At 35.7% G+C, this 26,192-nt stretch overlaps 2 protein-coding genes across 2 annotated transcripts; both read left to right on the top strand.

The window, feature by feature from the left end:
* The first annotated feature begins 193 nt into the window (after nucleotides 1–193).
* LOC126672536 (uncharacterized) lies at nucleotides 194–20,687 on the top strand. The gene is made up of 6 exons (XM_050366491.2): nucleotides 194–246; nucleotides 15,688–15,820; nucleotides 15,905–16,075; nucleotides 16,292–16,399; nucleotides 16,751–17,088; nucleotides 20,507–20,687. Exons 1-6 carry the CDS (start codon nucleotides 194–196, stop codon nucleotides 20,685–20,687), a joined length of 984 nt encoding a protein of 327 aa, XP_050222448.2.
* Nucleotides 20,688–21,404: 717 nt separating this feature from the next.
* LOC126672535 (uncharacterized) lies at nucleotides 21,405–22,364 on the top strand. Its single transcript, XM_050366489.1, has 2 exons — nucleotides 21,405–21,860; nucleotides 21,945–22,364. Exons 1-2 carry the CDS (start codon nucleotides 21,405–21,407, stop codon nucleotides 22,362–22,364), a joined length of 876 nt encoding a protein of 291 aa, XP_050222446.1.
* The last annotated feature ends 3,828 nt before the right edge of the window (nucleotides 22,365–26,192 follow it).

Genomic DNA, 26,192 nt, shown 5'->3' with positions numbered 1-26,192 from the left:
CCTCAAAATCCCCATTAATAACATCATGCAATACTCGTCACCTACTTAACATCTCTACACCTATTATCCCATATGAAAGATATAAATAAACTCGTTATATCAAACGAACAGTTTAGTCCAAAATTAACTAGATACGTTTCTCGCCAATATAAATCAGCCAACTTTAACGCATCATGAAAATTGAGTTGTACACATGACAAGGACTAAGCTCGACAACACCATCAACCTTAACGAATCAATAAACACGTACACACCTACCGACAATCCAAAGAATATATCACTTTAATCTATGATGACGAAATCTCCAAGTTACATATAAACCGACTCATTCAGAAAGATTCTTCCACTCATACCAAGAAAGCATACAGCCCGAAGTTACCTAAGTAATTAAATACAACATACATACCAATTTTGTTTCACAAACTAAATCTATGCCGCACAGAAAAGGTTAAACAACCAAACAAAACGATATCAAATTTTCAACAACAAAAATTCACAACCAATAGTATCGATCAACCAACCTTTATTGTCGAAACCTACTCATCGCGATTCTCGAATTAGCTAACTCATAAATCCAAGCCAAACTGAAATTCTCAAAATTGTTTCACCAAATATTACAGTAACCTTGCTAACAAGAGTTCACCTAAATCACATTCACCAGTAATCGGATCATTGGTTATGCTCAAAACCAAACTTATAGGGAAATAATTCAGATCACAAAACATTACAACTTTCCACTTCTCTTTTAAAGACTTTAATATCTTATAACTCCTTTTATATTTAAAACAAAAATACTTTTACTGTTGGAAAAACCTTCAATTTTGTAACACATTAATTTTTTAAAAAACATACCAAGTTTGAATTTCGCAATTATACCTTACTTTTAAGTAAGTTTGCAAATATATAAAATAGTTCCAACTAAAAAAATTATTATTCTCTTTAGTTCAAACTTGATAAATTTTTATCCCAAGGTGACTCTCGAGTTCGTTTCAAAACATTTTTCTTGAAATACTTAATTGCCAAAAATTCATTGTGCGCCAGGGTGATGATAGCTCTCATCCCCAAAGAGTTGCATCCAACTCTAACCATTTTAATGCACGTGATGCATGTACTATTATGCATGTATCAATTTTTTTTATTTCTCTTTTACTTAGTGAACATACTCAGTGCTAAATGCAATTTTCTATTCGTGACATACAAAAATGCATGTTCATGATATGTCTGGGCACAATTGCGTGATAAAAACATTTCAAATACGTTTAACAAATTAACGTTTGAAATCAATTTCCCGATAAAACATTTGCTAGACATTACCCTCTGTGAGATGTGCACTCGATAGCCTCAAAATATTTCTCAAACTCCATACTTGCAATCCACCAAATGATATGATACTAACATAACAATTTAAACCGATAACTACTATAAAATCTCTTATGCGACAATAAACTCCCACTAAGCTTAAACATAACTCAAACAAAAACAATACATCACATATGTTTCTACAAAACAACCCACCAGTTCGCGCATCGCATCATCCAATCTTGATGAAAAACACTAGTGTATTAATACATCGATCTATCTCTTCGAATAAGAACTTCCAACATCCTTGTTCAGGATAATCTAAAACCACCAAGGAAACACTTTCTTTATCTTACTCATCTCAAAACCCTAAAACTTCGATCCACAAAACAACACACTAAACCCAACGTAACTCGAAATCAAAATTAAAGCAATATAGAGTTTAAACGAAGGTCCTACTCATAAAATAAAATCATACAACAAGGTAAGCCAACCATGACCGTGTGAAATAATACATCTCACGTGCTACTCTGCACGAAGAGGCAAAGCAAAACAATTAATATAATTCAACCCAAACGTGCGAGTTATGCAACACAATTATTACCAAGAGATTACGAATTCTACAATTCATAAACTATCCACGCATGCCATACAGCCAATTAACTCAACATACCTAAAAGACAAAATCAAGACATGCTACAACCAGTTTTGAAATTTTGTAATAAAATCAACCTATAATATATCATCTTTCAAAAGTACGTATCAAAATTTATTTTGAAGTTTAAAGTCAACCAGAAGAGTTCCAAATTTTAGTTGAGCCCCACGGTTAAAAACAAAATCAATATCCAAAAATATCTCCTCAATTAAATCAATTGCTTTAAAATTTCCAAGTATCCCAATCCATAAAACAATCGAGTTAGCCGAGTCATTACAACTACCAAGCTCAACTCCCAAATTTGGGTGACCCAAGTCAATCCCAAAACTACCATTTATAAAACGTATGCAAAATATTTATAAATCCGTAAAAGTCTAAAGAAAAACAATCTCAATCCTTTCAAAATAAGAGCTCAAGAAACCCAAGTATCAAAAATCAACTCAAAAACTTATGTGAGAAAATCTTTGATCTCAAACAATCATTCTGTAAACACCTAAACAAGCCAAACATAACTACCAAACATATGACCAAACGACGCTTCAACGTTGACATGCCACAACATGGTAAAATAACAGCCAAAATATTAAATTCTCAATACGATGGGAAAATCTCATAAATAATACTATTTTGAAAACAACTATTTGTCAACACCAAGTCAAATGTAAGATTCTGAGATACGAGAAATTTATTTTACTTGAAAAGTAATTAAAATCATATTTTTAAAGTGTTATGACCATACGAGTCATCCGACTCTTATATCAAAACACAAATCCAATTAAGACATTTTCTCAATAGTAATTATAAAACCAACGTGTGGTCAAACAATCATAAAACCACAAACCATGCTTAAAGATTCATCACAAAAATCCTTTAAAAACCACATATGGCCAAGCCTAACGTATCATAGTACGTGCCAACCTATTTAGCACCCAATAACACAGCAAAACCAAGCTATACTCACCAACAAGGTGAAAACAATCCAATTATAATCAAAATCATCCGAGCGTAAAAGCCAACAATTAATCACCCAAAGTAAACATCATATAAGGCACAACAGCCAATCAAGCATCACCCGAAGTAAACACCATATAAGGCACAATAGCCAACCAAAACGTCACCCAAAGTAAACACCATATAAGGTGCAATAGCTAATAAAAATCACACGTCACCCAAAGTAAACATCATATAAGGTACAATAGCTAATAAAAATCACTCAAAGTATATCTCATATATGGCACAACAGCCAACAAATCACCCAATGTATAAGCAGTAATCATTCCAAAGCAAAGCATCAGTAACTCATAAGACCGACACTCAACATTCCTATAGATGAAGGTAGAAAGTTTTAAAAACAAATGATGACGTTTCAAAAGACAAGACTTGAATCCTAATTCCGCAGTAGATCCTATGACCCAATAACAACACTTAACATGCCTTAAAGCGATAAACACATAACATGCAAAAATTTGGCCTTAGTTCGAAACTAAAGCTCTGATACCAACTTTGTCACGACCCAATTTCATGGATCGTGACCGGCGCTAGAGTATAGGTATTGTCGTACCAAAACCCATAGCAAGCCTCGAAGAAAACCTTATATTCAATATAAACCTGCAAGAAAACCAATGTCAGGGGCAACCGAGACTTCAGCCTAAGTATAACAACTTATATAGCAATTCTAAAATAATTACTTGATAGCAATTCGAAACTGTGAAGCATGCCTCATATATAAATAATCCGATGTAACATGTCAAAGTATAATAATATAAAAGTCGTACCACTACGACAAACCAAAGTACAATAATAGAGACAACTAGTTCTACTGAGGTCTAAGAAGTAAAACAGTGGACTAGTCTGATAACATAAAAAGACCTCCGAGGAATCAAAAGATCGGAGATGACCAACGCTCTCAAAATCATAAACCTGGAAAGTTTGGAAAACAACGGGGGAGATATACTGAGATGAGTTCATAATGCTATTTACATTTATTAAGTTTAAAACCCTTAAAAACAATCCTTTTATACTAAAATATATATTGATTATGTAAAACAGTATTGAAATGAAATCCCAAAGTATTTAACCCAAAGTAGATGGGAACAAATCCTCATCGATTCCCAAGGTAGGCCAGACATTGGTCAGCCAATTCCAAAGTACTTACCGGTGCACACAGTCTCGATACAAGCCTATCGAGCAGCTCGTTTCAATCCAGATCCATAATCCTTAAAACAGTTCACAAACATTTGATATACTAAGATAATGGCTGATTCTTCATGCTTAGGGCTGATCTATAGTGTTTTGGCTAGCATCATTGTATTTGAAATTATTGTGGATTAAATCTTGGTTATTGTGACATAAATTCAAAGGATAGATTGTGAGAACTGTATAAATTGTTTTAGTTGAATCATAGGCTGCCCATATCATTTTGAAATGGATCTATGTTATTCGAGTTAAATAAATCATGTTTGGTTGTTGTATATTCATAGATTGAATTATTACAATGTTGTAGGGAATTGGAATACTATAAACTGTTTTGTTATTCTTGATTTTAGGGCTGTAAATAATGGAATTATCATGTGTTGGATGAACTAAAATCAAATTAATAGAGTTGGATTAGTGGGCTCTGTGTTTATCAAATTGTTGGTTAATTGGCTTGATTATTGTGATCAATTGGCATGTCTTGACTAAAGGATTTGAATCTGAAGATAGACATAGTTTATACCAATTGCCATTTGTTTAATTCTTGTAGTGTCTTAGTATGTTGATTACAAGATTACTTTCGAATGCTACTTTGGCTAAGTGTTGTTCTAGCATCCATAACTTGACTTGTTAAATTGTTAGATAAACGATATGGTTTGTGTTGTCTTTTTCAAGAAAGTTAATTTGTTGTGGATTTTATTTAAACACCTGTTATGTGTTGGTTAATTATTGGTTAAGCGATATTGAGTTCTTTATTTTTCAAACTTGGGTTTTGAATTATTATTTGATTCCGGATTTTAAACATTGGTTTACAACATGGTTATGTTGGGTCGGGTTAGACTTGGGTCGCCTGACATGTAAGTTAAGCTTGGAAGTCTTGGTTGACTCAGCTAAGTACCATTTTGGCTTTTAAAATGTTTTACCAAATGGTTTGGAAAGGTTTCCGGATGTTATTTAAAATGGACCTCAATAGGGCTTAACTTGTTGTATGGTTTTGGCTACGGTTTGAGTATGTGTATTTATTCTGCATTTGGCTTATGCGTTAACATTGATTTTGGTGTTTTACTAGTCCTATGTGGTGTCTAGTACTCTCTAGAGTTAGGGGATGATATTAATTATGATTTATGTTTTCTTAGACTCGTCGACCGTTCGTGCTTTTGAGGGGAACCAAGTTTAGTTGTTTGCCAGGTTATCACGTGGATTAGCTAACAGTGAGTTTGTACTTACTATTTACCGCTTTATTAAGTAAATTGTTATTTTAATATATAAATATATACTGTATGCATATTTCGAACTGTTGTTCCATTATGGCTTTTAGTTGGAACATGCTACCTAATGGGCATCATTAGGACTGCGTGCGCACAGGTATTGATCTAGATAAGGTATGTGAAATGTGGTGGTAACTCGGTGTGAGCATAGCTCTCGGGACCAGTAGAGTAACTCGGTATAGCTAAGCTCTCAGGACTCTGGTTATGAATTAAGAGTGGTCGGTGGTACCTCGGTGTAGTTCAGCTCTCGGGACCAGGCCTAATGGATTATGGTTATATTAGTATTGTGGATTAGGGTTCCAACTATTAAACGTAATGTTGTCATTCAATGTTTTAAACGGTTTTAAAGGTTTTCCACTTGATAAATGTAAATAGTGGTATGAACTCATCTCAGTATATATGACCCCGTTGTTTTTCTAATTTTTCCAGGGTTATGATATGAGCGAGTCAGCTGCTCTCCGATTCTTTATTTCCTCGGAGGTTTTACTTTATTTTATAAACTTTATTAAACTGATTTTATTCTTAGACCGCAATAGTAATTAGAAGTCATATTTGTCTAATACTTGTTATCAGAATTATTCTACTGATTTAATTGTTTTGGTATTAATATAATAACTTGGGTTATTAAATATTTATGCTATGTTGGAGACTCGGAATTGATCGAGCATTTATTATATAAATGTTGTATTTTATGAACTGCTAGAACTAGGCTGAAGTCTCGGTTGCCCCTGAGCATTGGTTTTCTTGCAGGTTTAATTGAATTGTATGATATAAGGAAGGCTAGCTACGGGTGTTGGTACTACATTACCCATGCCCTAGCGCCGGTCGCGATTTATGAAAATGGGTCGTGACACATTTAGAACCGTTACAAAATAAAGCCAAACGTTTAAAACGTTACGAAACAAATTCAAATGTTTCACATTTTTAGCTATTTAAGCCAAATGTTTATAAACTTTACAAAACAAATCAAAACATTTCCCCATTTTAGCGATTTGAGGCAAACGTTTAAAACGTTACGAAACAAATTTAAACGTTTCACATTTTTAGCGATTTAAGCCGAACATTTACAAACGCTACGAAACAAATCAAAAAAATTCACCTTTTTAGCGTTTTAAGCCAAACATTTACAAACGTTACAAAACAAATCCAAACGTTTCACCTTTTTAGCAATTTAAGTCAACCGTTTACAAACTTTACGAAATAAAACCAAACGTTTCACCTTTATAAATATTATGAAATAAAACCAAACGTTTGGATTTGTTTCGTAACGTTAGGCTTATATAGCTAAAAAGAGAAAACGTTTGGATTTGTTTCGTAACGGTTTAAACGTTTGGTTTAAATCGCTAAAAATGTTAAACACTTGGATTTGTTTTGTAAAGTTTGTAAACATTTGGCTTAAATCACTAAAAAGGTGAAACTCTTCGATTTGTTTCTCAACGTTTGTAATCGTTTGGTTTTGTTTCGTAACGTTTGTAAATGTTTGGCTTAAATCGCTAAAAATGTAAAACATTTGGTTTTGTTCCGCAACGTTTGTAAACGTTTGGCATAAATCGCTAAAAATGTGAAACGTTTGGATTTGTTTCGTAACATTTTAAACGTTTGGTTTTGTTTTGTAACGTTAACAAACGTTACGAAACAAATCCAAACGTTTCACCTTTTTAGCGATTGAAGCCAAACGTTTACAAACGTTACGAAACAAAACCAAACGTTTCCCCATTTTAGCAATATAAGCCAAACGTTTAAAACGTTATGAAACAAATCCAAACGTTTCACCTTCTTAGCGATATAAGCCGAACGTTTATAAACGTTACGAAAGAAATCCAAACGTTTCACCTTTTTAGCGATTTAATCCAAACGTTTTCAAACGTTACAAAACAAAACCAAACGTTTACAAACATCACGAAATAAATCCAAACGTTTCCCATTTGTTTACAAACGTTACGAAACAAATCTAAACATTTCACCTTTTTAGCAATTAAAGGCAAACGTTTACAAACGTAACGAAAAAAATTCAAATGTTTCACCTTTTTAGCAATTTAAGCCAAACGTTTACATACGTTACGAACAAAAACCAAGCGTTTCACATTTTTAACGATTTTAGCCAAACGTTTACAAACGTTACGAAACAAAACCAAACGTTTAAAACTTTACGAAACAAATCCAAACGTTTCATCTTTTTAGCGATTCAAGCGAAACGTTTACAAACATTACGAAACAAATTCAAACGTTTCACCTTTTTAGCGATTTAAGCCAAACATTTAAAAAGGTTATGAATCAAAACCATACGTTTCACCTTATTATCGATTTAAGCCAAACATTTACAAAAGTTACGAAACCAAACAAAAAGTTTAAAACATTACGAAACAAAACCAAACGTTTCACATTTTTAGCGATTTAAGCCAAACGTTTACAAACGTTAGGAACCAAAACCAAACGTTTCTCCTTTTAGCGAGTTAAGCCATTCATTTACAAACGTTATGCAACAAAGCCAAATATTTACAAAGGTTAAGAAACAAATCCATGCGTTTCACCTTTTTAGAAATTTAAGCCAAACGTTTACAAACGTTGTGAAACAAATCCAAAGATTTCACCTTTTTAGCAATTGAATCCAAACGTTTGGTTTTGTTTCATAACCTTTGCAAACGTCATGAAACGTTTGGATTTTTTTCGTAACGTTATAAATGTTTGGATTAAATTGCTAAAATGGGGAAACGTTTGGATTTGTTTCATAACGTTTGTATACGTTTGGCTTAAATCATTAAAAATGTGAAACGTTTGGATTTGTTTCGTAACATTTTAAACGTTTGGATTGGTTTCGTAACGGTTGTATACGTTTGTTAACAAATGTTACGAAACAAATCAAATCTTTTCAACATTTTAGCTATTACAAACGTTACAAAACAAAGTCAAACCTTTACAAACGTTACGAAACAAATCTAAGCGTTTCACCTTTTTAGCAATTTAAGCCAAAAAAATTTACAAACGTTATGAAACAAATTCAAACATTTCACCTTTTTAGCGATTGAATCCGAATGTTTACAAATGATACGAAACAAATACAAACATTTAGCCTTATTAGCGATTCAAGCCAAACGTTTACAAACGTTACGAAACAAATCCATGCGTTTCACCTTTTGAGCAATTTAAGCCAAACGGTTTCAAACGTTACGAAACAAATCCAAACGTTTCAAACGATACGAAACAAATCCAAACGTTTCACATTTTCAGCGATTTAAGTCGAACGTTTACAAACGTTACGAAACAAACCAAATGTTTCACCTTTTTAGCGATTTAAGCCAAATGTTTACAAACGTTGCGAAACAAATCCAAGTGTTTCAGCTTTTTAACAATTTTATCCGAACGTTTACAAATGTTACAAAACAAATCTAAACGTTTTACCTTTCTAGCGATTTGAGCCAAACGTTTACAAGCGTTACGAAACAAATCCAAATGTTTCACCTTTTTAGCGATTTAAGCCGAACTTTTACAAACGTTACGAAACAAAACCAAACGGTTCACCTTTTTTGGGATTGAAGCCAAACTTTTACAAATATAACGAAACAAATCTAAGCGTTTCACTTTTTTTAGAAATTTAACCCAAACGTTTAAAAATATTAAGAAACAAATCCAAACGTTTCACCTTTTTAGTGATTTAAGCCAAACGTTTACAAACGTTACGAACAAAACCAAACTTTTAAAACGTTACGAAACAAATCCAAGAGTTTGTAAACGTTTAGAACGTTGCGAAACGAATCCAAACGTTTCACATTTTTATCGATTTAAGCCGAACTTTTACAAATGTTACGAAACAAATCCAAACTTTCACCTTTTTAGCGATTTAAGCCGAACATTTACAAACGTTTCGAAACAAATCCAAACGTTTCACCTTTTTACCGATTTAAACAGAAAGTTTACAAACGCTACGAAACAAATCCAAACGTTTAACATTTTTAGCGATTTAAGCCAAACGTTTACATAAAATATGAAACAAATCCAAACATTTCACCTTCTTACCGATTTAAGCCAAACGTTTACAGACGTTACTTAACAAATCCAAACGTTTCACCTTTTTACCGATTTAAGCCAAACATTTACACACGTTACGGAACAAATCCAAATGCTTCACCTTTTTACCTATTTAAGCCAAACGTTTACAAACGTACAAAACAAATCCAAGCGTTTCACCTTTTTAGCAATTTAAGCCAAACGTTTACAAACGTTACGAAACAAATAAAAACGTTTCACCTTTTTAGCGATTTAAGCCAAACATTTACAAACGTTACGAAACAAAACCAAACGTTTAAAACGTTACAAAAAAAATCCAAACGTTTGTAAACGTTTAAAACGTTACGAAACAAATCCAAACGTTTCACATTTTTAGCGATTTAAGACGAATTTTTACAAACCTTACGAAACAAATCCTAACATTTCACCTTTTTAGCGATTTATGCCAAACATTTCCAAACATTACGAAACAAATCCAAACGTTTCACCTTTTTAGCTATTTAAACCAATTGTTTACAAACGTTACAAAACAAATCCAAATGTTTCACATTTTTAGCGATTTAAGCCAATCGTTTACAAATGTTACGAAACAAATCCAAACGTTTCACCTTTTTAGCAATTTAAGCCAAACATTGACAAATGTTACGAAACAAATCCAAATGTTTCACCTTTTTACCGATTAAAGCCAAACGTTTACAAACGTTACGAAAAAAATCGAAACGTTTCACCTTTTTAGAAATTTAACCCAAACATTTACAAACGTTACAAAACAAATCCAAGCATTTCATCTTTTAGCAATTTAACCCAAACATTTACAAACGTTACAAAACAAATCCAAGAATTTCACCTTTTTAGCAATTTAAACCAAACATTTATAAAACTTACGAAACAAATCCAAACGTTTCACCTTCTTAGGGATTTAAGCCAAACATTTACAAACGTTACGAAACAAATCCAAACGTTTCCTCTTTTTATCAGTTGAAACAAAACATTTAAAAACGCTACGAAACAAATCCAAGCGTTTTACCTTATTAGCAATTTAAGCCAAACGTTTACAAACGTTACAAAAAAAAAACCAAACGTTGGTAACGTTTGTAAATGTTTGGCTTTGTTTCTTAACGTTTCCAAACGTTTGGTTTCACCTTTTTAGCGATTTAAGCCAAATGTTTAAAAACGTTTTGAAACAAATCCAAACGTTTCATATTTTTAGCGATTTAAGCCGAACGTTTACAAACGTTACGAAACAAAACCAAACATATCACCTTTTTAGCGATTTAAGCCAAACATTTACAAAACGTTTACAAACGCTAAGAAACAAAACCAAATGTTTCACCTTTTCAGCGATTTAAGCCAAACGCTTACAAACGTTGAAAAACAAATTTTCTCCTTTTTAGCAATTTAAGCAAAACGTTTACAAACGTTACGAAACAACTCCAAACGTTTCACCTTTTATTGATTTAAGGCAAACGTTTACAAACTTTACCAAACAAATCCAGACGTTTCACCTTTTTAGCGATTTAAGCCAAACGTTTACAAACGTTACAAAACAAATCCAAGCATTTCACCTTTTTAGCAATTTAAGCCAAACGTTTACAAACGCTACGAAACGAATCCAAACGTTTCATCTTTTTAGCGATTTAAGCCAAACGTTTACAAAGTTTACGAAACTAAACCAAACGTCCTAAAGTTACGAAACAAATCCAAACGTTTGTAAACATATAAAACGTTACAAAACAAATCCAAACGTTTCATATTTTTTGCGATTTAAGCCGAATGTATGCAAACGTTACGAAATAAATCCAAACGTTTCACCTTTTTACCGATTTAAGCCAAACATTTACAAACGTTACGAAACAAATCCACACGTTTCACCTTTTTATCGAATTAAACCAAACGTCTATAAACGATATGAAACAAATCAAAAAAAAATCACATTTTTAGCGATTTAAGCCAAACGTTTACAAACGTTACAAAACAAATCCAAACGTTTCACCTTTTTAGCGATTTATGCCAAACGTTTACAGACGTTACGAAACAAATCCAAACGTCCCCTTTTTACCAATTTAAGCCAAACGTTTACAAACGTTACGAAACATATCCAAACCTTTCACCTTTTCAGCGATTTAAGTCAAACGTTTACAAACGTTACGAAACAAAACCAAGCATTTAAAATGTTACGAAACAAATCCAAACTTTTGTAAACGTTAAAAACATTACGAAAAAAATCCAAACGTTTCCCATTTTTAGCGATTTAAGCCGAACATATACAAACGTTACGAAAAAAATCCAAACATTTTACCTTTTTAGCGATTTAAGCCAAAACATTTACAAACGTTACGAAACAAATCCAAACGTTTCACCTTTTTAGCGATTTAAACCAAACGTTTACAAATGTTACGAAACAAATCCAAAAGTTTCACATTTTTAGCGATTTAAGCCAAACGTTTACATACGTTATGAAATAAATCCAAACGTTTCACCTTTTTAGCGATTTAAGCCAAACGATTACAAATGTTAAGAAACAAATCCAAACGTTTTACCTTTTTAGCAATTTAAGCCAAATGTTTACAAACGTTACGAAACAAATCCAAGAGTCTAACCTTTTTATCAATTTAAGCCAAACGTTTACAAACGTTACGAAACAAATCCAAAGGTTACACGTTTTAGTGATTTAAGCCAAACATTTACAAACGTTACGAAACAAAGCCAAATGTTTAAAACGTTACGAAACAAATCCAAACGTTTCACATTTTAGCTATTTAAGCCAAATGTTTATAAACATTACAAAACAAATCAAAATGTTTCCCATTTTAGCGATTTAAGTCAAACGTTTAAAACGTTACGAAACAAATTTAAACGTTTCAGATTTTTATCGATTTAAGCCGAACGTTTACAAACGCTACGAAACAAATCAAAACGTTTCACCTTTTTAGCGGTTTAAGCCGAACATTTACAAACGTTTCAAAACAAATCCAAACATTTCACCTTTTTAGCCATTTAAGTCAAACATTTACAAACATTACGAAACAAAACCAAACATTTCACCTTTATAAACGTTACGAAATAAAACCAAACGTTTGGATTTGTTTCGTAACGTTGGTTTAAATCGCTAAAAAGGTTAAACGCTTGGATTTGTTTCGCAAAGTTTGTAAACATTTAGCTTAAATCACTAAAACGGTGAAACGCTTCGATTTGTTTCGTAACATTTGTAAACGTTTGGTTTTGTTTCATAACGTTTGTAAAAGTTTGGCTTAAATCGCTAAAAATGTGAAACATTTGGTTTTGTTCAGTAACGTTTGTAAACGTTTGGCATAAATCGCTAAAAATGTGAAACGTTTGGATTTGTTTCGTAACATTTTAAACGTTTGGTTTTGTTTTGTAACGTTTACAAACGTTAAGAAACAAAACCAAACGTTTGCCCATCTTAGCAATTTAAGCCAAACATTTAAAACTTTACGAAACAAATCCAAACGTTTCACCTTCTTAGCGATTAAGCCGAACGTTTATAAATGTTACGAAACAAATCCAAACGTTTCACCTTTTTAGCGATTTAATTCAAACGTTTTCAAACGTTACGAAACAAAACCAAACGTTTACAAACGTTTGGTTTCACCTTTTTAGCGATTTAAGCCAAATGTTTAAAAACGTTTCGAAACAAATCCAAACGTTTCATATTTTTAGCGATTTAAGCCGAACGTTTACAAACGTTACGAAACAAAACCAAACATATCACCTTTTTAGCGATTTAAGCCAAACATTTATAAAACGTTTACAAACGTTAAGAAACAAAACAAAACGTTTCACCTTTTTAGCGATTTAAGCCAAACGTTTACAAACGTTGAAAAACAAATTTTCTCCTTTTTAGAAATTTAAGCAAAACGTTTACAAACGTTACGAAACAAATCCAAACGTTTCACCTTTTATTGATTTAAGCCAAACGTTTACAAACTTTACCAAACAAATCCAGACGTTTCACCTTTTTAGCGATTTAAGCCAAACGTTTACAAACGTTACAAAACAAATCCAAGCATTTCACCTTTTTAACAATTTAAGCCAAATGTTTACAAACGGTACGAAACAAATCCAAACATTTCACCTTTTTAGCAATTTAAGCCAAACGTTTACAAACTCTACGAAACGAATCCAAACGTTTCATCTTTTTAGCGATTTAAGCCAAACGTTTACAAAGTTTACGAAACTAAACCAAACGTCCTAAAGTTACGAAACAAATCCAAACGTTTGTAAACATATAAAACGTTACAAAATAAATCCAAACGTTTCACATTTTTTGCGATTTAAGCCGAATGTATACAAACGTTACGAAACAAATCAAAACGTTTCACCTTTTTACCGATTTAAGCCAAACATTTACAAACATTACGAAACAAATCCACACGTTTCACCTTTTTATCTAATTAAACCAAACGTCTACAAACGATATGAAACAAATCAAAAAAATTCACATTTTTAACGATTTAAGCCAAACGTTTACAAACGTTACAAAACAAATCCAAAGGTTTCCCCTTTTTAGCGATTTAAGCCAAACGTTTACAGACGTTACGAAACAAATCCAAACGTTTCCCCTTTTTACCAATTTAAGCCAAACGTTTACAAACGTTACGAAACATATCCAAACCTTTCACCTTTTCAGCTATTTAAGTCAAACGTTTACAAACGTTACGAAACAAAACCAAGCATTTAAAACGTTACGAAACAAATCCAAACTTTTGCAAACGTTAAAAACATTACGAAAAAAATCCAAACGTTTCCCATTTTTAGCGATTTAAGCCGAACATATACAAACGTTACGAAACAAATCCAAACATTTTACCTTTTTAGCGATTTAAGCCAAAACATTTACAAATGTTACGAAACAAATCCAAACGTTTCACCTTTTTAGCGATTTAAACCAAACGTTTACAAATGTTACGAAACAAATCCAAAAGTTTCACATTTTTAGCGATTTAAGCCAAACGTTTACATACGTTATGAAATAAATCCAAACGTTTCACCTTTTTAGCGATTTAAGCTAAACGATTACAAATGTTAAGAAACAAATCCAAACATTTTACCTTTTTAGCAATTTAAGCCAAATGTTTACAAACGTTACGAAACAAATCCAAGCGTCTAACCTTTTTAGCAATTTAAGCCAAACGTTTACAAACGTTACGAAACAAATCCAAATGTTACACCTTTTAGCGATTTAAGCCAAACATTTACAAACGTTACGAAACAAAGCCAAATGTTTAAAACGTTATGAAACAAATCCAAACGTTTCACATTTTTAGCTATTTAAGCCAAATGTTTATAAACTTTACAAAACAAATCAAAATGTTTCCCCATTTTAGCGATTTAAGTCAAACGTTTAAAACGTTACGAAACAAATTTAAACGTTTCAGATTTTTATCGATTTAAGCCGAACGTTTACAAATGCTACGAAACAAATCAAAACGTTTCACCTTTTTAGCGGTTTAAGCCGAACATTTACAAACGTTACAAAACAAATCCAAACGTTTCACCTTTTTAGCCATTTAAGTCAAACATTTACAAACATTACGAAACAAAACCAAACATTTCACCTTTATAAACGTTACGAAATAAAACCAAACGTTTGGATTTGTGTCGTAACGTTAGGCTTAATTATCTAAAAAGGGGAAACATTTGGATTTGTTTCGTAACGTTTTACACGTTTGGTTTAAATCGCTAAAAAGGTTAAACGCTTGGATTTGTTTCGCAAAGTTTGTAAACATTTAGCTTAAATCACTAAAACGGTGAAACGCTTCGATTTGTTTTGTAACATTTGTAAACGTTTGGTTTTGTTTCATAACGTTTGTAAAAGTTTGGCTTAAATCGCTAAAAATTTGAAACATTTGGTTTTGTTCCGTAACGTTTGTAAACGTTTGGCATAAATCGCTAAAAATGTGAAACGTTTGGATTTGTTTCGTAACATTTTAAATGTTTGGTTTTGTTTTGTTACGTTTACAAACGTTACGAAACAAAACCAAACGTTTGCCCATCTTAGCAATTTAAGCCAAACATTTAAAACGTTACGAAACAAATCCAAACATTTCACCTTCTTAGCGATTAAGCCGAACGTGTATAAACGTTTCGAAACAAATCCAAACGTTTCACCTTTTTACCGATTTAATTCAAACGTTTTCAAACGTTACGAAACAAAACCAAACGTGAAGGTATCACTGTTATCCTTATTATATATATTATTTCAAAAAAACTATTTTAAACTAACTTTAAGATTTCAACTGACAGGGAGAGACTACATGATAGTGGCATGGTCTCTAGAGGCTTGCTTGACATCTTCCGATTCTCGTGGTTCGCGGAGGGTTCAACTTGGAAAAAATTAAAGGCGGGCCAGAAAACGTTCTATTGGGAGGAGTTCAAGGTAATAAAATGCATATTTAATCAATATTAAGTTTAGTGTTTTGCAAATTTACTAATTATGAACTTATTTGTTAAAAATGTGCAGAAGAAGTTTTTTTGGGACTCGATCTACCCCGAGCAATTGATCAGAGATGTGTTTATGAGGCATGCTGTAAATCGCTACAAGGACACTTTGCATGCGCTGAAGGGAAAGAGGGATGACAGCGTCAACGATACTGTTTGGGATGCCTGGCAGGCAGAGTGGGCTACGGTGGAGGCAAAGAAGAAGTCGGACATCGCCCGGGCTAACCGGATGAGTGAGCCGACAGGGCCAGGGACATGACCGATGCGCCACACTGCAACATCTTGCTCGGGCGTGAAGCATATGACTGTTCTGCTAAGTCTTCTTTCTATTCTTTATTTAAGTAATTATATTGTTGGTTGATTAATTATGTTCTTATAAGTAAATATAATATATGTTTTTATTTTTCAGGGTCAGGAGCTCGGTCGTATACCGACCTACACTAAGTTGTATGTTCGTATGCACTCGACGCAGAAGGATCAGACCAAGTTTGTGGACAAGAGGTCCAAGGATAAGCCTGTAAGTCCGTTATAACTTTAAATTGAATTGTTTGAGCTTGATTTTAATTAGAAACTGTGATTTGTGAATTGCGAAATGTGAATTGTATATAGTGCATATGTGTTTGCAGGAAGTCCCTGAAAATGGGTGATGCTCGTATTATAGAGGAAATGCTGCAGAATTTTAGTTAGGAATTATATTTATAATTAATTGTTGTACTTTATTGAAATTGTACTAACTTTAAGTTACTCGTTTATCTCCTCAAGAACGTTTCGTTGCTGAGCGTGCTGCAGCGACCCAGTCCTCGCCGGGTGAGGGCAGCCGTCGACTCCACATACCATCGACGAGATCTAGTTGTTCTTGTCGCTCGAGGGGGTGAAGAAGCAGCGGGTTTACGGAGTTGGTTCAGCTGCGGCTTCATACATCGCATCGTCACAGACCAGCCATTCCCGTGGAGGTTCATCGTCGTCCCAGCAGACTCAGACGCCCGAGGAAATAGGGGAGAGGATTCAGACAGAGGTCGAGGCACGAGTGCATGGGATGGAGGAGCGGGTGCGAGGGCAGGTTCAGAGGGACATAGAGGCTACCGTGGACGATCAGATTGCTGATAGAGTCCGTTCGGAGCTGGCGAAGATGATGAATTCTCTACCGCCAGGTTTTTGCCCCCTGCAGCCCCCACGAGGCCCGGATGACGAGGACATCAATAGATTGTAGGTTTTTAGATTCAGTATTATGTTAACGAATAATTATGTAAACGTTTGTTTTATATATTATATAATACTTGTTATTGACTCATATTAAGAGTGTTTAGATGTATTAATAGCATATATGTAACACGTTTGGTTTGACTGGAAAAACCAAACAAATTGACGGGAAACGGAAAAAAACTGCCAGAAATCTGTAAATTTTGCCGACGGATTATCTGATTTAGCGACAGATTATCCGTCGCTAAATACTTTCTAATTTGCGACCGAAGGCCACATTTCTGACGGAATATCCGTCGGCAAATAAAACGTTTGCCGACGGAATATCCGTCGGCAAAGCCTACCGACGGATATTCTGTCGGCAATATGTCGGGACTTCGTCGGCAAGCTGGTCTAGTCTTGCCGACGGAATCTAGTGGGTGCTGAAAGAAGTTTTCCGTCGGGAAACTTTTCCGACGGTTGTTTTTGTGTCTCCAAAGAATGGCGACGACATTTGTACCGACGGACAATCCGTCGGTAATGCTAATTACCGAAGGATTTTGTGGTTTTAGGACAGAATAATCCGTCACTAACCCCGATAATTCTAGTAGTGCCAAACCTTTCTCATTTTTAGAGATTTAAGCCAAACGTTTACAAACGTTTGGATTTATTTCGTAACGTTTTGAAAACGTTTGGCTTAAATTGCTAAAAATGTGAAACATTTGGTTTTGTTCTGTAACTTTTGTAAACGTTTGGCTTAAATCGCTAAAAATCTGAAACATTTGGATTTGTTTCGTAACGTTTTAAACGTTTGGTTTGGTTTTGTAACGTTTGTAAATGTTTGGCTTAAATAGCTAAAAATGTGAAACGTTTGGATTTGTTTCGTAACGTTTGTAAACTTTTGGTTTAAATCGCTCAAATGGGGAAACGTTTGGATTTGTTTCGTAACGTTTGTAAATGTTTGGCTTAAATCGCTACAAAGGTGAAACGCTTGGATTTATGTCGTAACGTTTGTAAGCGTTCGGCTTTAATCGCTAAAAAGGTGAAACGTTTGTAAACATTTAAAAACGTTCCGAAATAAAACCAAACGTTTCACCTCTTTAGCAATTTAAGCCAAACGTTTAAAACGTTACGAAACAAATCCAAACGTATAAAACGTTACGAAACAAATTCTAATGTTTAAACGTTACGAAACAAATCCAAACGTTTAAAATGTTAAGAAACAAATCCAAACGTTTCACCTTTTTAGCGATTTAAGCAGAACATTTACAAACCTTACAAAAAAAATCCAAACGTTTCACCTTTTTGGCAATTTTATCCAAATGTTTACAAACTTTACAAAACAAAACCAAACGTTAGACCTTTCTAGCAATTTAAGCCAAACGTTTAAAACTTTACGAAACCAATCCAAACGTTTCACCTTTTTAGCGATTTAAGACAAACGTTTACAAACATTACGAAAAAAATCCAAACATTTCCCCTTTTTAGCGATTTAAGCCAAAAGTTTAAAACATTTCGAAATAAATCCAAACGTACCATCTTTTTAGAAATTTAAGCCAAACGTTTACAAACGTTACAATACAAATCCAAATATTTAACCTTTTTAGCGATTTAAGCCAAACGTTAACAAACATTACAAAACAAATCAACACGCTTCACCTTTTTAGCGATTTAAGCCAAACGTTTACAAACGGTACGAAACAAATCCAAATGTTTCACCTTTTTAGCTATTTAAGCTAAACGTTTAAAACGTTTCACCTTTTTAGCGATTGAATCCAAGCGTTTACAAACGCTACGGAAAAAGTAAAAACGTTTAAAATGTTACGAAACAAATTCAAACGTTTCACATTTTTAGCGATTTAAGCCAAACGTTACGAAACAAATCCAAAATTTTCACCTTTTTAGCGATTAAAGTTAAACGTTTATAACGTTTCGAAACCAATCCGAATGTTTAAAACGTAGCGAAACAAATCCAAACGTTTCACCTTTTTTAGCAATTTAAGCAAAACGTTTAAAATGTTACGAAACAAATCCAAACGTTCCCCCTTTTTAGCGATTTAAGCCAAACATGTATAACGTTACAAAACAAATCCAAACATTTATAACGTTACGAAACAAATCCAAACGTTTCACCTTTTTAGCGATTTAAGCCAAAAATTTACAAGCGTTGCGAAACAAATCCAAATGTTTCACATTTTAAGCGATTTAAGCGAAACATTACAAAACATTTAATTCGCTAAAAATGTGAAATTTTTGGATTTGTTTTGTGACGTTTTAAACGTTTGGATTGGTTTCGTAACATATTAAACGTTGGCACGTTTCCCCTTTTTAGAGATTTAAGCCAAACGTTTAAAATGTTAGGAAACCAATTCAAACGTTTAAAACGTTACGAAATAAATCCTAATGTTTCACCTTTTTAAGCCAAACGTTTACAAACGTTTCCCATTTTTAGCGATTTAAGCCAAACGTTTACAAAAGTTACAAAACAAATCCAAACGTATACCCTTGTTAGCGATTTAAGCCAAATGTTTACAAACGTTACAAAACAAATCCAAACATTTAATATTTTTTGCGATTTAAGCCAAACATTTAAAACGTTACAAAACCAATACAAACGTTCAAAACATTACGAAACAAATCCTAACGTTTCACCTTTTTAGCAATATAAGCCAAACATTTACAAGCGTTACAAAAAAAAAAAAAAACGTTTAAACCGTTACCAAACAAATCCAAACATTATAAGCCAAACGTTTACAAACATTACAAAACCAATACAAACGTTTCAAACGTTACGAAACAAATCCAATCGTTTCACCTTTTTAGCGATTTAAGCCAAAGGTTTACAAACGTTACGAAACAAATCCAAACGTTTCCCCTTTATTGCGATTTTAGCCAAACGTTTACAAAAGACACGAAATAAATCCAAATGTTTCACCTTTTTAGCGATTTAAGCCAAATGTTTAAAAACGTTACTGATAACAACACAGATGAACAATCTCAAAAATAGAACATAAACCGAGTAAGACACACCACAACACCATCTCGGCTCAACCGAGTAAGACACACCACAACACCATCTCAGCTCAACCGAGTAAGACACACCACAAGACCACCTCGGTTAGCCAAGTAATACACATAGCAACACCATCTCGGATACACCGAGCAGCATACATTGCAACATCATCTCAGCTTTGTCCGAGTTTACCTCTCACTGATTACAAAGACAAATCTGTCAGAAAGTACCTTGACATTCCAGACAATATCTGCACAGACAAAGAGAATGAAATCAGACTTGTCGGCCCAGACAAAGAGGAACAAAGACATAGTATAAAAGGCTAAGAAAAAGAAGGTAAAAAGGTTAATTCTCTTTTTCTCTCAACTAAAAACTCTTATTCACTTCTTATTCTTTCTCTCACTAAAACACCTATTGACTTGACTGTCGGAGCGGTTTACCAGAATCCCCTTCTGGCGCCCTTCCAATGGTTGTATTGTGCCTTTCAAGTACGATTGTGAAGCCACCACCGGATCAAGGAGTCGCCGCCATTTCCGCAAGTTATCATTTGGCGCCGTCTATGGGAAAGAAAGTAAGAAAGTTTCCCCCTTTCTATTTCACAGGAGGGCAATAGGATGAGCAGGGTAGAGGGAGACGATCCCCTAACTAGAGAACATGACACACACGATAATATGACAGGAGATGGACTCAATGCACCACCGAGAAGAGCTACCGGAGATAGGTCGTTCTGCCTGGCAACGACATCCTGGGGAGGGACACACTTGGGCACCACATCTGGAATTATCACTCAATACCCGTGGGGAATGCCATACTTCACACCTATGCAACAAACCACTCAAATTTTTTCCTTATGGCCGGGTGTAACCCCGATCAATCTCACATTCACACCGAGTATCAGCCCCACGCCCATGCTAGCCCCAATCGCTGAAAATCAAAACCCCACACCAGCACAGATACAAGAATATATTGAGTTCCATGCTCGGCAGTTAGCTTTCCTTCAACAAGTGCAACAAGGCCACGCTCGGCCAACCGCCCCCACCATATCTCAAGGCAATATTACCACCCCACCATACATACCAGCCCCACCACCTCACCCACCAGAATTTTACCAAGGCCAAACAATGCTCGAAGAAGCAAACCCCGAGAAAACTCCACAAACACAACAAACCCCAAGGGAAAAGCAGGGGAACCAAACCGGGCACAAACGCCTGACGGACCGAAAAAGACCCCAAAACGACTAGAAATCGAAGAAAGTGTGCATAGCTCAGGCGCAGACTGGGTAAAGAAAAAGAACCTAGAGCAGGAAATCACTGAAAGGGTGAGAACCAAAATGGAAAAAGTCATAAGGAGAGAGCCGAAGAGCACAAGCTTCCTATACATTGGAAACCCATTGTCGACCGAGATACGAGATGAACCTTTCCCGTTAAACTATAAAACACCACAACTAGATGATTACAATGGAACAGGGGATCCGATCACACACTTGAGCTGTTTTCAGGTGGTCATGATGGTACAAAGTTTGTTTGAAGCTGCCGTCTGCAAACTTTTCCCGACAACCCTTAAGGGGCCAGCAACAATCTGGTACCGAAGTCTGAAAGAAGGCTCTATCCAAAGTTTCGACGAGCTAGCAAGAGCTTTCCGAACTCATTTCACACCGAGCATAAAACGAAAGAAGAAGTCCAGTGATCTCAAACTTTGCTATCAGAAACCCGGAGAAAGCTTGCAGAGTTATATCGGCAGATTTAACGCGGAGGCTGTCGAAGTAGGAAACCTGAATGATGATACCGTAATAGCCGCAATGAAGGATAACACAACGATGATGGCATTTTGAGACAACCTGATAACAAATCCAGTGCAAAATTACTCTCAGCTCATTGACCGAGCCTGTAATTACATCAATTTGGATGAAGAGCAACGAAGGAAAGCCACACAGACAACAGCACAGTTTCAAACGCAGAGACCAAATTTCAGTCAGACGGTCAGGCAAGACAGATTCAGGCCAAGAGATCAACGGCAACCCGTTCCACCGCGAATGGAACTACACCGACCAGTAAAGGTAGAAGACCAAGCCTTTATTCCACTCAACACACCGAGATCACACATCCTAATGTGGATTCAAATCAATAATGAACTAGTAAGATACCCACCAAAGTTGCAGTATGAGGGGGACAGAAAGAAATATTGCCAATTTTACGATGGTCACGGCCACGTCACTAATGAGTGTGGAAGTATAAAGAAAGAAATAGATCGATTAGTGCAAGTCGGCCGCTTAAAAGACTTTGTAGCATAGAACAAAAATTATAACTCGGGAGGAGGCAACCGAGGAGAACATAGTGGTTAGAGGGAGGAGGCACCACCACCAATAAGGCAAAATGTATCCGGAGTAATTAACACCATAGCCGACGGAATGGCTGATCCAGAGTACAAGCGGGGAAGGCGCAAAAGACAAAAAATGGTAATGAACATATCGGTGGCCAAGCCTTTACCCGAGGTCAGCTTCGGCCCAGTCGATGGCGAAGGAATAGACTTTCCTCACAAGACCCCTTGGTAATCTCAGGATTAATAGAAAATTTCTGGGTAATGAGACAGTTGGTGGATGAGGGAAGCTCTGTTAACCTCATCACAAAGCAGGCTTACATCGGTATAGGATGCTCGGTCCTAAATCTTAAACCAATCAAAACTCCTCTAGTCGGACTAGGAGGAGCACCAGTATGAGCAGAAGGAGTAGCGGAATTAACAGTGGAGCTAGGAAAAGAAAATGGTGCACCAAAAGGAGGTTTAATTGGCATCACAAAGAAATTCAAAACACTTTTTTATGGTTGTTGATATGCAACTCGCCTACAATGTAATACTTGGCAGACCAATGCTATACAACACCGGGGCAGTTACGTGCATCAAATACTTGTCAATGAAAATACACACCAGAGAGGGAGTGGTGACAGTCAAAGGAAGGCAAGACATAGCCAAACAGTGCTGCTTCGTATCAATGAGAGATGTATCAGAAACCCTGGCTATCGAAACAATGGAGATACCAGACTCAGATGAAGGCAAGCTCAAACTTATGGAAAACTAGAAAGGGTTAACCTATCAAGAGTAACACCAAGATTGGTCCAAATAGGTGTTGCACTGCCTGAACCAGTAAAACATGAAATAACAGACATGTTAATCAGAAACGAAGTAGAATTTGTCAACACCTCAGGCGAGATAGAAGGGGTAGACCCGGTAATTATCTCACATAAGCTGAATGTAGATCCAAAACATAAACCAGTCAAACATAAGAAAAGAGCCTTTGCAGTAGACAGACAAATTGCCATTAGGGCAAAAGTAGACAAACTATTGGCAGCAGGTTTCATTAGAAGAGTGCATTACCCGGAGTGGCTATCAAACGTCGTGCTCATTAAAAAGCCGAATGGAAAATGGAGACTATGCATAGACTTCACAGACCTAAACCGAGCATGCCCCAAGGATAGCTATCCTCTGCTAAACATTGATCAGCTAGTCGACTCAACGAGTGGTTACAAAGTCTACTCGTTCATAGACGCTGCCCAAGGATACCACCAGATACCAATGCACAAGGCCGACGAAGAGAAAACAAGCTTCGTAGCTGACAGCGGCACATACTGCTACAAACAAATGTCTTTCAGATTAAAAAATGACGGGGCAACTTATCAGCGACTGATGAACTTTGTATTCAAGGGCCAGATCGGTCGAAACATGGAGCTGTACGTTGATGAAATCATCGTCAAATCCAAAAAAGTAGAAGACCACGCGAAAGACCTAGAAGACGTTTTCACCAAGCTAAAGAAATACAAGCTCAAGTTAAACCCGGACAAGTGTGCCTTCGGAGTCCCGGCAAGGAAATTCCTCGGTTATCTCATCTCTCAAAAGGCATTAAGGTAAACCGGAAAAAACAAAAGCAATCATAGACATGAAAGCCCCGAAGACGGCCAAGAGATGTCTCCCATTCTTCAAAACACTAAGAAATGTGGAAAGCTTCAAGTGGACCGAAGAGTGCCAACAGTCTTTTGAGGAGCACAAAAAATTTCTAAGTTCACCACTACTCGGGCGACCCGAAGCAGGAGAAGTGTTATACTTATATATAAGTGTCACCAACAAAACAGTAGCATATGTGCTTGTAAAAGAAAAAGAAACCGAGCAGAAACCGGTGTACTACACGAGCAAAGTGTTTAAAGGGCCCGAGCTCAAATATAGCAACATCAAAAAATTTGCATTTGCGCTGGTATTAACAGTAGAAAAACTCAAAAGGTATTTTCAGACTCACACAGTGGTAGTCCGAACAAACCAACCCCTGAAAAAAAACGCTTGGAAGACCAGAAACCTCTGGACGACTAATCAACTAGTCGGTCATGGTAGGATCATACGATATCAAATACGAACCAAGAACAGCAATGAAAGCTCAAATCCTAGTAGATTACGTGGCCAAAACAACAACACACGATCAACCCACCGAGGTAGACAAGGGCTTGGTCAGCTGGATATTACAAGTAGACGGAGCACCAAACATGGCCGGAGCACGGGCAGGCATGATATTAAGAGGACCACATAAGATAAAAATGCAAAACTCAATCCACCTGAATTTTCCGGCAACCAACAATTCAGTAGAATACGAAGCCCTAATAGGAGGATTGAGAATGGCGACAGTAGTCAAGGCCGAGTTCATCAAAATTCAGAGTGACTCTCAACTGGTGGTTAACCAAGTACTCGGATTATTTGAGGTCAAAGATCCAGAAATGAAAAAATATGTAGATCGAGTTAAAGAGCTGCTCGCAAAAATTACTGAAGAAGGTGGAAAATGGGAATTAGAGCAAATACCCAGAGAAGAGAACACAGAGGCAGACACATTGGCAAAGGCAGGAGAAGCCAAAGAAACAGTACCAGTCATATCATGCTCGATCCAAAACTTCACCAGTATCCAAAATCCCGAGGCAACATTCCTCATCAACCTGTTAGATCAATGGATGGAACACATCATATCATACATGGAGAATGGAAGCCTACCCGAGGATAAAAAAGAGGCAAGGAAGGTGAAGCGCCGAGCACCACACTTCTCATACCGAGATGGCACCCTATACAGAAAGTCATTCTCACATCCATGGTCCAGATGCCTCACGGTTGAAGAAGGAGAATACGTCTTAGCCGAAATACACGAAGACATGTGTGGAAGCCACATTTCCCATTTAGCACTCTGTCAAAACCAATCTTCCCTAAACCTCTTAACCGAGGTAGATACTTTCTCTTTAACATGCCTAGGCTCGGACTTAAGAATTTTGAAGGTAGAAAAATCATAAGCACCGCCAAAGATAAGACCATAAATACTAGCAAAAAACTCAACCGAGAAAGGAATCTTATGTCGATACACAACCGACGAAGACAAAGGAAGTGCCTAATGCCATTTGGGTGAAACTAACTAAGAGACATGTTATAAAATGTTAAAAAGGCCACTAAGTCGGCCTGAAGGGGATTGCGGACACTAGAATGAAGGCGTTCTACGCTTATTACTATAAAATCCGGATCAACCGGGGTGTTTATTGTCAGACCGGGAGGAGACAGTGCAAACCGATACCCCTCACATAAATTTATCTGAGAAAGAAGATAATCCAGATATCCCTGGTTCAGCTCGGCAAAAGTAGTTTCCATCCTCACTCGCCATGGCTTTACAGATAGGTCGCTTCTGAGAAACCAACTTCCTCTACCTTATTTATCCGGGGAACGTCAACGGACCCTCCCTTGGCCGAGTCAGAACACTCGGCCTCAGATTTATTCCCTCTCGAAGTACACTCATCCGACTCACCCTCACCATCATCGTAAACGTCCAAATTATCATTATGGGAATCCTTCTCATACGACAATATTCAACCGAGATGAAAAAACAACTCTAAATGAATCAAATCACCCAACTATACTAACCCAGAAAGCAAACACTCAAGAACACGAAGAACAAACGGAAAAAAGATGAAGAAATAACAATAAACAAGATCAAAACAAAGGAAAAAGAAGAACTTACTGATGAAAATCTTCGAAAGTAGAAAAGTAGACCCCAACAAAGCAAAGGAAAGAAAGAAACGAGAGCAAAGAAAGGAAAAAGAAAACTAAGCAA

This window comes from Mercurialis annua, linkage group LG3, assembly GCF_937616625.2.
Source record: "Mercurialis annua linkage group LG3, ddMerAnnu1.2, whole genome shotgun sequence".
Lineage (NCBI taxonomy): Eukaryota > Viridiplantae > Streptophyta > Magnoliopsida > Malpighiales > Euphorbiaceae > Mercurialis > Mercurialis annua.
This window is presented reverse-complemented; position numbering and strand designations above follow the sequence as displayed.